The sequence below is a fragment of the Convolutriloba macropyga genome, chromosome 4 (assembly GCF_964194025.1).
Source record: "Convolutriloba macropyga chromosome 4, txConMacr16.3, whole genome shotgun sequence".
Taxonomy (NCBI): Eukaryota; Metazoa; Xenacoelomorpha; order Acoela; family Convolutidae; genus Convolutriloba; species Convolutriloba macropyga.
In genome coordinates, this window is record NC_134471.1 from 6,448,807 (window position 1) to 6,462,571 (window position 13,765).

Genomic DNA, 13,765 nt, shown 5'->3' on the forward strand with positions numbered 1-13,765 from the left:
GAAATTTTTAAATTCTAATATGTAGAGTGAGAAAACGGTGTTTGAACAAAAATTCGCTTTCTTGTTAGTGGTTTTTTGTTCATATGCGGCAATTTCATTTTGATTGTTACTGTTTTTTCGGTTTTTTGGATATAATTTTCTAATTGGTTTTCCAAATCCATTCATAGTTCATTTTACGCCTAGTTTTTTGTTTGAACCAAATTTCTTTTTCTTGCTAGTGGTTTTTTTTCACATTCGGCATTTAGACATTGATTTTCAATTTTTTATCTGATTTTTTTTGGAAATGGTTTTTCCAATTCACTCATACTCCGTTCTAGGTCTAGTTTTTGTTTAGTCAATGGCAATTCTTTGAATAGCACGTCAGGACCTGTACTGCTATATTTTTTACTTGTCGAATAAAATTTTTTGCTTTACTTTAGTTCACAGCTTTTTACGTGAAATCTTTTTGACTGCTCTAGGCTAGTTTCACTCTTCTCTCGTTCTGCTAAAAGTGTTTTTAGACAACAGTTGCTCAGCAAAGCAATTCAAAATGAACAGAGTCAGTATCAAAAAACGAAATCAGAAATAAAAACGGGATGAACCCATAAAGCCTAATTTTTGATGCCCGTTACTCGAACTTTGTTCTTAGTTACCATCTCTAATGCCTATTGGTAATGATACTAGCCCCTGTGTCGTCTCACTACGAAACAGGAGTATGTTCAGTTCCGAAATGACATCAAAATAGTTCACACTTTAAAATTGTTTTTGTACAAAAATTATTTCATTAGATTTTTTCTCTTTCAATCCCAGTCTTGGTTATGGGAATCAACGGCGGCTATTTTCCGGCAATCTGCCGTGTATGTTTATTATGTCAGGTTTGGTCACAGGTAAGTCCACAAGAAGCTTCTTTTTTATGTTGAAAATAGACGGATTTTGTCGTGCAGGAAAATAATAACCTCGATTAATTATCATTACATATTAATTTACATGAGCATTTAAGTGCTTTAGTTATTTTCGGAGATTATTAAGCATAACTGCTCTATAATTCCATTCCATACCTTTACATGGGTGCGTCCATGAGAACAAGAGAGAGTTTTAGCCATTAAACGATGAGACCTCGTAACTGAATTCTTGGTAATTGTTTATTTTTTAAAGAAAAATTCCAACCTTTAAGAGTGTACCTGATAAAATGCTTTAGTTGTCTAAACTTTGAGGCAATTATTTTTTCGTATGTCTTTTTTATGCGAGGAGTATCCCCATCTCCCACTAAAATCCTAATACCAACCTCCCCAAGGTTAGGATAGCTACCACTAAAGCTAACCCCTCTCATCGTTCGAGAGGTTATGTTTTTAAAAGTTGATTCCGAAATTTCAATTTTAATTGAACTATCAAAAAATATTGTAGCATTATTAGGAAACGATATTGCATCAACAAACAACCCAATATAAAGTAAGTCGACTCAACTTACGAGTGTTCAATAATACTAAATGTAAGTTTCTTTCGATTCGATGTCAGACAAAGTTCGAGATATGCATCTGTTATCATTGTTAAAGGGAGAATTGCGACTAGTGACGTAATCCTGTGGACTAATGGCTCGTGCACTGCCACCGCCTGTACTGTCAAACTCGGTGCTGAAGTTGTTGTTGGATGTTCGGGCGATTGACGCTGCACTGCTGACATTATCTTGTATGTCCGGACTGCGATGGTCGCCACAGCCGTTAATTCTTGTCTGATGATGTATTTTTACCTCGTTTTCTGTGATCTCCACGAATACCTGACAAAAGTTGAAAACAATATATTAAGTACCGAATTTATAGCTCTACATGTCGGTCAGTTCTTCCAAATATCCAGAGAAAATCTCAGTTACCTGAATTTTGCCGCAAAATGGACTTTAAGTCTTAAAATGATGTCCCACTTAAATTGCAACTTTTTTCTTTTATAGCCATTACTGTCATCGGAAAATTATTCGGTTACTTATGGGGATGATAAGGGATTTCATGGTCAAATACGGGGGATCTAAGTTAACACAAAAAGAGCTTTAAAAAATAAACAGCGGAAGGAATTTATCACACCTTTGGCGGCACAATTTTTATATCAAATTTGCAATCAGCATTGATTAGTCACCTAAAATCTCACCGCAATATTGTGCACAAAACTGTTCAAAATGATTTCGAACATTAATATTTCAGCTATCCGTACAAAAGCTATCCGTACAAAAGTGTCTATACTAAAGAAAGACGTGTTTCGGGAAGGGTCTATGGCTGGCATCATTTTTAACTGCAATTTTTACCGAAGTGCTAGAAAACATTTTTTTCTGGCAGCTGTAAATTGTAACCTCCCATCATTGCACCACTTAAAAGCAACTAAACATCTTCAGGATTTCAAAGAAGTGCAATTTAATCTTTCGAAGAATTGAGCAATAATACATGAAAAAGAAGATTTCAAGGTACGAAATTATTTTTTTCTTACAAATGGGGACAAGATCATGAAGCAGAATCAAGACAACATTGAGGCTCAATTGAGACAAAATATGAGGCTCAATTGTTCAATTAAACACAGCTTCCTTAATTTGACACCAACTGAATTATACAAAGTTGGCTTTAAGAAGTAAATTGAAAGGAGTTGTTGAGAAAAACGACGATCGATAATGCACCATTTGTAAACTTACCCTGCAGGTAGACGGAGAATAGCCGTATTGAGTCTGAAAAGACCGATTGGTTTTGAAAGATTAGCAAAAATTGAAAAACTGATTGATGCAAAAATATTTTTAAAGTGCGAGCATCAGAGATGGTAATTATCAAAACCGAATCTGTATTGTAGATGCTCTGGTTGTTAAGGCAGCGAAAACCGATAAAATAATAAAATTCGAAAAAAAACAAATTGGCATTTCGCAGATATTTGTTTGGACACTAACAACAAGCAGAAGTGTAGAAGAATTGTAAAACCACCACCAGAAAGTAAAGCCACTAATTTTTTGTAGACTCGAGTTTTAATAAGACCTATGTTATTACTGTTATTTCTGTTTTTTAAACAATTCTGAGAGCAATAACACTAAGAAAGGTCTCGATAAACCGGCAGCAAGATAGGCTACTGATTAACTGGCAGTTTCTATAATGTTTCAAAATAAGTTTCTAAAATAGCTTCTATAACGCTATTATACATTCAATACCATAGTTTTAAGAATGAAATAACATTCGTTGCCCGTTTAAACTGGAAGAATAAAAAGGTTTTCTAAAATCGAATAGAAAAATTAATAAAAGTTGCTGAAATTTGTGTTTATATCCTCAAAAATTTATCTGGAGCATTAAAAGTCATCCATTGGGGAGGCCAAATCTAAGCCTCAAAACTGTTTCATTGGCCACTAAAAAAATAAAACCTGAAAAGTGGGCAAAAATTCTGAAAAAAATTGAATTCAGAAAAAAATTAGCTAACATAAATTATAATTTGCAAATCTAATGATATCCAGATCGGCAAAATCTTTTCTATGTAGTTTAAAACATACTATTAACCCATTTTCAAGCCTTAAAAATCTTTGCCTATATAACTGAAAACAAATGAAAAACGACAAAAAGTTTCAAAGAACTTGAAAAAATTAGCGAAAATGCATGCTGGCATACACAACAAAATTAAATCAAAACCGTTAGCATGAAGAGACATGTCGCATAGCATAATAGCCATATAAACTATGGCCGACTTTTAGGGCAACCAAATTAACAGAAAATTAAATTCAGCGCTAAAAAGCAGTGAAGACTGACCTTTTCACCTCGAACTTAGGCCTTACAGCAGTTTCAGAACACTAAGCTCCTCAAAGGCTACTAAAGCCAGCTGAAGTCCTCTACTGCAACTTAATGCCCCCGCTGTTCCTGTTTATCCCGTTTCAAAAGCTCAAAGTCATGTGCAAAGGTGGTAACCAATACAATCCAAATTTGTGGATTGTAAAAAATGGGAGCGCAATAAGAGCCTGCTGAGAGGATGAGGGCTACTATTTCTTATTACAGTCGTGCGGGTACTACGCAAGCAGGTTGACGTGTAACATTTTATAAGTTTGATTAGCAAACGTTCGATTGCGGCTAGATTCATCGATGCCATCTGTTTCAAAAAGTTTTTTCAACTGTAACCAGTTCACAATTTGGGGGTGTTCAAATTTAAAAATTCACATCAGATCTTGCCAGATTTGAAAAAAATTGGCAGTACAAGTAACAGCAGAACAATAGACGTTTTCCCTTCTGATCTATAGTTTGCACATTTAACGTCCATTCACAAAAAAAAGAACCACAAATGATTTAACAAATTGTTGGACGATGTCACTGCCAGCTAGCATTCTTTGCTAAGTGTTCGTTTTGAAGCTGAAAGCCGGGAAAACCGATGTTATAAATTGCAGAGCATTAATATGCATACTAAAAATGAAAAACTAAACAACTCTTCGGGTCATAGTAAATTGTGGAGATGATTAAAACTAGCTTCTCTATCTCTTAAGAGTTAATCAAAAATCTAAGAATCAAAATATTCGTTGCTTGTTTCCATCAATGGAGATGAAATTTCCTTTTAATGAGTCCAGGATCTTACCAACCATATCCAGCATCTTAAAAACAAGCATAATTTAAACCTGTTTGTAATATTTGAACTAGCAAGGTCAGTCTGATCATCGAGACAAATGAGAAAAAAAATGGGTGGAACTGAATATGCTCAAAGCAGATAAGATCTTTTCTGATAGTGTCTTCGTGCTTCAATAAGGGCACAAAAATTATAGTTTCTGGCTTCAAAAACATACTTTTAAGGTACCACTGACGCCCAGAAATAAAAAAAAATGTTCGAAATCTTAAAACATTACGTATCATGTTGGAATAGGAAACATCAATGCAATTAAGATGAGACGGGATACCTTTTCGTCCGAATAACTGGTTCCAACTCCTTCGTCTTCGTCATCATCTTCACATGCAAAGTCATTCCCACCTCCTCCTCCTCCTACACCACCCATGCGTTTGTTTACAAAATTGTTCAAGTTGTTTCCCGAATTCTCCTTTTTGATCAGGGGCTCTGAAAGTGCAAAAAAATACTATAAAATACTTTTAAAGCTTCTGAAGTAATACATATTAGTTGCTTGTACTTTAATCCGTAGATTGGGTTTTTGAAATTCTGAAAATGAAAAACTGATAGATGCAAATAACAATAGCAATATTCATTTTTACTCATTGCTCAGATTTAGAGACATTGTATAACTTGTGTGGTTTCCACTAGCTGCAGAAAAAAACTTTCAATTGGAATGTTATACTTAGTTTACCTTATCTATTTTAATCAAGGCAATCAAAAGCTTAAACACAGGAATGAACAAAAAGCTTACTACAGCGTCGATGACGTTACCTAATGAGAAAACAAAAATAATTTAAAAATTTAATTGCCTATCAAAGCTAAAGAATGTATTTTAAAAATTGTAGACATAATTTCAAATTTAGGAGTGTGGGTATGTGGTTGGGGGGGGGGGGGTCAAATTTCTCAAAATGACCTGTCAACCCCTAATATTTCCAACAGTTCTTTTTTAATATATATTAGGAACTAAGCTGATCTTAAACTCCAATGTTCGAAAACAGATAAGTCAACGTTCTATAAAATAAGTCAATGTTCGAAAACAAATGAATCAAATTTATGGTCATGAATAAACTTTCTCCTGATTAAAAACCTGCAGAATACCAATACTCCTCCCCGAGTCTGAAGACTACTAATGATAGCTCTTTTACAATAGAAAATCTGTAAAAACAAAAAAGCTGACTTTCTTTGTTGATGGAACCCACAATTAACAACTTGAACATTCACTCAACCAGAACGTCAACTCTCTCGCGAAATTTGTTTTTTTGTAATTTAGGGTTTATGAATGCGTAATTTTAACTTTATATATACTGGCTTTTACATACAATGTTTTTAATCTTGTGAAAAACAATGATTTCATGAACAGTCAGAAACAAAAACACTATAGCAATTGGAGGCTAAGGACAGAGTTAAAGTTTGTAAGGATAAATTTAGATAACTGGACTTGCATTTGATGTCAAAATGTAGGAATAGAGTGGGACAGTTTTGGGTACTGTAGACTAGGTGCCCACATTTTTCAAAAATCTTGTTTTTTTAGTTTTTTTCGCGATTATTTCGAGTTTTTGTAAACGAATTTAATTACGAATAATTGATATTGGAACTTGAAGTCTTCAAAGGAGTTTAATTTCTGTTGTGGAGGTACACTTCTTAAGCTGAATTGAATATTTAAGCACTCACTAGTTAACCAAAGTTTTCATAAAATTAATTCTGCAACTAAACCAAGAGATTATAATACTAGCCGAGTGTACCGCATCACATCGAAAAATTGTCCCCTGGTTCGTTTTGCGCTAGATGGCGTCCTTTTCGTGGATTCTGGCCACAAAATGATTTCCAATTCTTTTTCATGCAAAATTATTTTACGGCATGCATGAAACAATACGCTATAATGTTGAATAGTATGAGTCGGTTACACACTTTTGAAACCGTTCGTTTGTAACCCGATTTCGCATTGTGAGGTATTGTTGACATGTATTAGGATACGTTTCTTGGAATCAAAGCAATGAGACAGGTGAAAAGGTTCTGTTCAAATTGGTGGGAGCGCTGGTTTCTTCACATAATTAAAATTCGAACTCCTGTTAGTTTAGCAAGTGTTCGGAATTCTTATGGTAAAAAAAATTCTATCGAGCAAAACTGGCCAAAAGTGTAGGCCATTCTTTATACGCTTAACCGGGCCGAGCTGTCAACGCTAAAATCGCAAAATTATGTAAGATTGACGGTGAATGCGTTGAATTTATGTAGGATCAACGCTTAGGAGTAGATGTTAAATAAATTCAACACATTCACCACCCGTACCTAACTGTTCAACAAATAAATCAAATATAGACAATTTACCTTAAGTTCGCATTCCATTTGAGGTATTTAAAGAATATATTGAGCTTTTAATTGATTAAAAATCTTCTTCTGCCGGAGTAGTCACCGCTTTTCATTTTGTTGAAAATACATTATATTCCGTTTCAATTGATTATAAACATTGCAAAACCAATTGAGACATTTGCGACAGACTATTTGCTAACTGGTTCTTGTTTTACCGGCAAAATCTGGATTAATAGTACCTAGAGATGAATAATATAACCACTTGTTAATATCAATACTAAACTCTACGCGTCTCTTTGGTAATTATCCAACAAACTTCACAACCTGAATAGCTGACAACGTTTTTGCTCACGAGCCTTAACAGCCGAGTTTAATAAAGTTCTCACTCCGTTTAGCCGAAAACATTGTTGCTCACGAGCATTAACAGCCGAGTTTAATAAACTTCTCACTCCGTTTAGCCGAAAACATTGTTGCTCACGAGCATTAACAGCCGAGTTTATTAAACTTCTCCGTTTAGCCGAAAACATTGTTGTTCACGAGCATTAACAGCCAAGTTTAAAAAACTTCACATTCCGTTCAGCCAAAAACATTGTTGCTCACGAGCATTAACAGCCGAGTTTATTAAACTTCTCACTCCGTTTAGCCAAAAACACTGTTGCTCACGAGCATTAAAAGCCGAGTTTATTAAACTTCTCACTCCGTTTAGCCGAAAACATTGTTGCTCACGAGCATTAACAGCCGATTTTATTAAACTTCTCACTCCGTTTAGCCGAAAACATTGTTGCTCACGAGCATTAACAGCCGAGTTTATTAAACTTCTCACTCCGTTTAGCCGAAAACATTGTTGCTCACGAGCATTAACAGCCGAGTTTATTAAACTCCTCACTCCGTTTAGCCGAAAACATTGTTGCTCACGAGCATAAACAGCCGAGTTTATTAAAATTCTCACTCCGTTTAGCCGAAAACGTTGTTGCTCACGAGCATTAACAGCCGAGTTTATTAAACTTCTCACTCAGTTTATCCGAAAACATTGTTGCTCACGAGCATTAACAGCCGAGTTTATTAAACTTCTCACTCCGTTTAGCCGAAAACATTGTTGTTCACGAGCATTAACAGCCGAGTTTAAAAAACTTCACATTCCGTTTAGCGAAAAACGTTGTTGCTCACGAGCATTAACAGCCGAGCTTATTAAACTTCTCCGTTTAGCCGAAAACATTGTTGCTCACGAGCATTAACAGCCGAGTTTATTAAACTTCTCACTCTGTTTAGCCAAAAACATTGTTGCTCACGAGCATTAAAAGCCGAGTTTATTAAACTTCTCACTCCGTTTAGCCGAAAACATTGTTGCTCACGAGCATTAACAGCCGAGTGTATTAAACCTCTCACTCCGTTTAGCTGAAAACATTGTTGTTCACGAGCATTAACAGCCGAGTTTAAAAAACTTCACATTCCGTTTAGCCAAAACATTGTTGCTCACGAGGAATAACAGCCGAGTTTATTAAACTTCTCACTCCGTTTAGCCGAAGACATTGTTGCTTACGAGCATTAACAGCCGAATTTATTAAACTTCTAACTCCGTTTAGCCGAAAACATTGTTGCTCACGAGCATTAACAGCCGAGTTTATTAAACTTCTCACTCCGTTTAGCCGAAAACATTGTTGCTCACGTGCATTAACAGCCGAGTTTATTAAACTTCTCACTCCGTTTAGCCGAAAACATAGTTGCTTACGGGAATTAACCGCCGAGTTATTAAACTTCTCACTCCGTTTAGCCGAAAACATTGTTGCTTACGAGCATTAACAGCCGAGTTTATTAAACTTCTCCGTTTAGCCAAAAAAATTGTTGCTTACGAGCATTAACAGCCGAGTTTGTTAAACTTCTCACTCCGTTCAGCCGAAAACATTGTTGCTCACGAGCATTAAAAGCCAAGTTTATTAAACTTCTCACTCCGTTTAGCCGAAAACATTGTTGCTCACGAGCATTAACAGCCGAGTTTATTAAACGTCTCACTCCGTTCAGCCGAAAACATTGTTGCTCACGAGCATTAACAGCCGAGTTTATTAAACTTCTCACTCCGTTTAGCCGAAAACATTGTTTCTCACGAGCAATAACAGCCGAGTTTATTAAACTTCTCACTCCGTTCAGCCGAAAACATTGTTGCTCACGAGCATTAACAGCCGAGTTTATTAAACTTCTCACTCCGTTTAGCCGAAAACATTGTTGCTTACGAGCATTAACAGCCGAGTTATTAAACTTCTCCGTTTAGCCGAAAACATTGTGGCTCACGAGCATTAACAGCCGAGTTTATTAAACTTTTCACTCCATTTAGCCAAAAACATTGTTGCTTACGAGCATTAACAGCCGAGTTTATTAAACTTCTCACTCCGTTCAGCCGAAAACATTGTTGCTCACGAGCATTAACAGCAGAGTTTATTAAACTTCTCACTCCGTTTAGCCAAAAACATTGTTGCTCACGAGCATTAAAAGCCAAGTTTATTAAACTTCTCACTCCGTTTAGCCGAAAGCATTGTTGCTCACGAGCATTAACAGCCGAGTTTATTAAACTTCTCACTCCGTTTAGCCGAAAACATTGTTGCTCACGAGCAATAACAGCCGAGTTTATTAAACTTCTCACTCCGTTTAGCCGAAAACATTGTTGCTCACGAGCATTAACAGCCGAGTTTATTAAACTTCTCCCTCCGTTTAGCCGAAAACATTGTTGCTCACGAGCATTAACAGCCGAGCTTATTAAACTTCTCCGTTTAGCCGAAAACATTGTGGCCCACGAGCATTAACAGCCGAGTTTATTAAACTTTTCACTCCGTTTAGCCAAAAACATTGTTGCTTACGAGCATTAACAGCCGAGTTTATTAAACTTCTCACTCCGTTTAGCCGAAAACATTGTTGCTTACGAGCATTAACAGCCGAGTTATTAAACTTCTCCGTTTAGCCGAAAACATTGTGGCTCACGAGCATTAACAGCCGAGTTTAATAAACTTTTCACTCCATTTAGCCAAAAACATTGTTGCTTACGAGCATTAACAGCCGAGTTTATTAAACTTCTCACTCCGTTCAGCCGAAAACATTGTTGCTCACGAGCATTAACAGCAGAGTTTATTAAACTTCTCACTCCGTTTAGCCAAAAACATTGTTGCTCACGAGCATTAAAAGCCAAGTTTATTAAACTTCTCACTCCGTTTAGCCAAAACATTCTTGCTCACGAGCATTAAGAGCCGAGTTTATTAAACTTCTCACTCCGTTTAGCCGAAAACATTGTTGCTCACGAGCATTAACAGCCGAGTTTATTAAACTTCTCACTCCGTTTAGCCGAAAACATTGTTGCTTACGAGCATTAACAGCCGAGTTTATTAAACTTCTCACTCGGTTTAGCCGAAAACATTGTTGCTTACGAGCATTAACAGCCGAGTTATTAAACTTCTCCGTTTAGCCGAAAACATTGTGGCTCACGAGCATTAACAGCCGAGTTTATTAAACTTTTCACACCATTTAGCCAAAAACATTGTTGCTTACGAGCATTAACAGCCGAGTTTATTAAACTTCTCACTCCGTTCAGCCGAAAACATTGTTGCTCACGAGCATTAACAGCAGAGTTTATTAAACTTCTCACTCCGTTTAGCCAAAAACATTGTTGCTCACGAGCATTAAAAGCCAAGTTTATTAAACTTCTCACTCCGTTTAGCCGAAAACATTGTTGCTCACGAGCATTAACAGCCGAGTTTATTAAACTTCTCACTCCGTTTAGCCGAAAACATTGTTGCTCACGAGCAATAACAGCCGAGTTTATTAAACTTCTCACTCCGTTTAGCCGAAAACATTGTTGCTCACGAGCATTAACAGCCGAGTTTATTAAACTTCTCCCTCCGTTTAGCCGAAAACATTGTTGCTCACGAGTATTAACAGCCGAGCTTATTAAACTTCTCCGTTTAGCCGAAAACATTGTGGCTCACGAGCATTAACAGCCGAGTTTATTAAACTTTTCACTCCGTTTAGCCAAAAACATTGTTGCTTACGAGCATTAACAGCCAAGTTTGTTAAACTTCTCACTCCGTTTAGCCGAAAACATTGTTGCTCACGAGCATTAACAGCCGAGTTTATTAAACTTCTCACTCCGTTTAGCCGAAAACATAGTTGCTCACGAGCAATAACAGCCGAGTTTATTAAACTTCTCACTCCGTTTAGCCGAAAGTATTGTTGCTCACGAGCATTAGCAGCCGAGTTTATTAAACTTCTCACTCCGTTTAGCCGAAAACATTGTTGCTCACGAGCATTAACAGCAGGGTTTATTAAACTTCTCACTCCGTTTAGCCGAAAACATTGTTGCTCACGAGCATAAACAGCCGAGTTTATTAAAATTCTCACTCCGTTTAGCCGAAAACATTGTTGCTCACGAGCATTAACAGCCGAGTTTATTAAACTTCTCACTCAGTTTATCCGAAAACATTGTTGCTCACGAGCATTAACAGCCGAGTTTATTAAACTTCTCACTCCGTTTAGCCGAAAACATTGTTGTTCACGAGCATTAACAGCCGAGTTTAAAAAACTTCACATTCCGTTTAGCGAAAAACGTTGTTGCTCACGAGCGTTAACAGCCGAGTTTATTAAACTTCTCACTCCGTTTAGCCGAAAACATTGTTGCGCACGAGCAATAACAGCCGAGTGAGTTTATTAAACTTCTCACTCCGTTTAGCCGAAAACATTGTTGCTCACGAGCATTTACAGCAGAGTTTATTAAATTTCTCACACCGTTTAGCCGAAAACATTGTTGCTCACGATCATTAACAGCCGAGTTTATTAAACTTCTCACTCCGTTTAGCCGAAACCATTGTTGCTCACGAGCATAAACAGCCGAGTTTATTAAAATTCTCACTCCGTTTAGCCGAAAACATTGTTGCTCACGAGCATTAACAGCCGAGTTTTTTAAACTTCTCACTCAGTTTATCCGAAAACATTGTTATTCACGAGCATTAACAGCCGAGTTTATTAAACTTCTCACTCCGTTTAGCCGAAAACATTGTTGTTCACGAGCATTAACAGCCGAGTTTAAAAAACTTCACATTCCGTTTAGCCAAAAACATTGTTGCTCACGAGCATTAACAGCCGAGTTTATTAAACTTCTCCGTTTAGCCGAAAACATTGTTGCTCACGAGCATTAACAGCCAAGTTTATTAAACTTCTCACTCCGTTTAGCCGAAAACATTGTTGTTCACGAGCATTAACAGCCGAGTTTATTAAACTTCTCACTCCGTTTAGCCGAAAACATTGTTGCTTACGAGCATTAACAGCCGAGTTTATTAAACTTCTCCGTTTAGCCGAAAACATTGTTGCTCACGAGCATTAACAGCCGAGTTTATTAGACTCCTCACTCCGTTTAGCCAAAAACATTGTTGCTTACGAGCATTAACAGCCGAGTTTATTAAATTTCTCACTCCGTTTAGCCGAAAACATTGTTGCTCACGAGCATTAACAGCCGAGTTTATTAAACTTCTCACTCTGTTTAGCCAAAAACATTGTTGCTCACAAGCATTAAAAGCCGAGTTTATTAAACTTCTCACTCCGTTTAGCCGAAAACATTCTTGCTCACGAGCATTAACAGCCGAGTTTATTAAACTTCTCACTCCGTTTAGCCGAAAACATTGTTGCTCACGAGCATTAACAGCCGAGTTTATTAAACTTCTCACTCTGTTTAGCCAAAAACATTGTTGCTCACAAGCATTAAAAGCCGAGTTTATTAAACTTCTCACTCCGTTTATCCGAAAACATTGTTGCTCACGAGCATTAACAGCCGAGTTTATTAAACTTCTCACTCCGTTTAGCCGAAAACATTGTTGTTCACGAGCATTAACAGCCGAGTTTAAAAAACTTCACATTCCGTTTAGCGAAAAACGTTGTTGCTCACGAGCGTTAACAGCCGAGTTTATTAAACTTCTCACTCCGTTTAGCCGAAAACATTGTTGCGCACGAGCAATAACAGCCGAGTGAGTTTATTAAACTTCTCACTCCGTTTAGCCGAAAACATTGTTGCTCACGAGCATTTACAGCAGAGTTTATTAAATTTCTCACACCGTTTAGCCGAAAACATTGTTGCTCACGATCATTAACAGCCGAGTTTATTAAACTTCTCACTCCGTTTAGCCGAAACCATTGTTGCTCACGAGCATAAACAGCCGAGTTTATTAAAATTCTCACTCCGTTTAGCCGAAAACATTGTTGCTCACGAGCATTAACAGCCGAGTTTTTTAAACTTCTCACTCAGTTTATCCGAAAACATTGTTATTCACGAGCATTAACAGCCGAGTTTATTAAACTTCTCACTCCGTTTAGCCGAAAACATTGTTGTTCACGAGCATTAACAGCCGAGTTTAAAAAACTTCACATTCCGTTTAGCCAAAAACATTGTTGCTCACGAGCATTAACAGCCGAGTTTATTAAACTTCTCCGTTTAGCCGAAAACATTGTTGCTCACGAGCATTAACAGCCAAGTTTATTAAACTTCTCACTCCGTTTAGCCGAAAACATTGTTGTTCACGAGCATTAACAGCCGAGTTTATTAAACTTCTCACTCCGTTTAGCCGAAAACATTGTTGCTTACGAGCATTAACAGCCGAGTTTATTAAACTTCTCCGTTTAGCCGAAAACATTGTTGCTCACGAGCATTAACAGCCGAGTTTATTAGACTCCTCACTCCGTTTAGCCAAAAACATTGTTGCTTACGAGCATTAACAGCCGAGTTTATTAAATTTCTCACTCCGTTTAGCCGAAAACATTGTTGCTCACGAGCATTAACAGCCGAGTTTATTAAACTTCTCACTCTGTTTAGCCAAAAACATTGTTGCTCACAAGCATTAAAAGCCGAGTTTATTAAACTTCT

General features: G+C 37.0%; 1 protein-coding gene across 9 annotated transcripts in view; it reads right to left on the reverse strand.

The window, feature by feature from the left end:
- Window positions 1-1,335: 1,335 nt before the first annotated feature.
- Window positions 1,336-13,765, reverse strand: part of LOC142337435 (uncharacterized) — a 111,463-nt gene continuing 99,033 nt past the window's right edge. For all 9 annotated transcript variants that reach the window (XM_075386655.1, XM_075386653.1, XM_075386661.1 and 6 more), the window contains 2 exons: window positions 4,862-5,016; window positions 1,336-1,753 (listed from right to left, as the gene is read on the reverse strand). In XM_075386655.1, coding sequence (XP_075242770.1) covers window positions 1,463-1,753; window positions 4,862-5,016 — 446 coding nt within the window. In that variant the 3' untranslated portion in view covers window positions 1,336-1,462. The remainder of the gene's footprint in view (window positions 1,754-4,861; window positions 5,017-13,765) is intronic.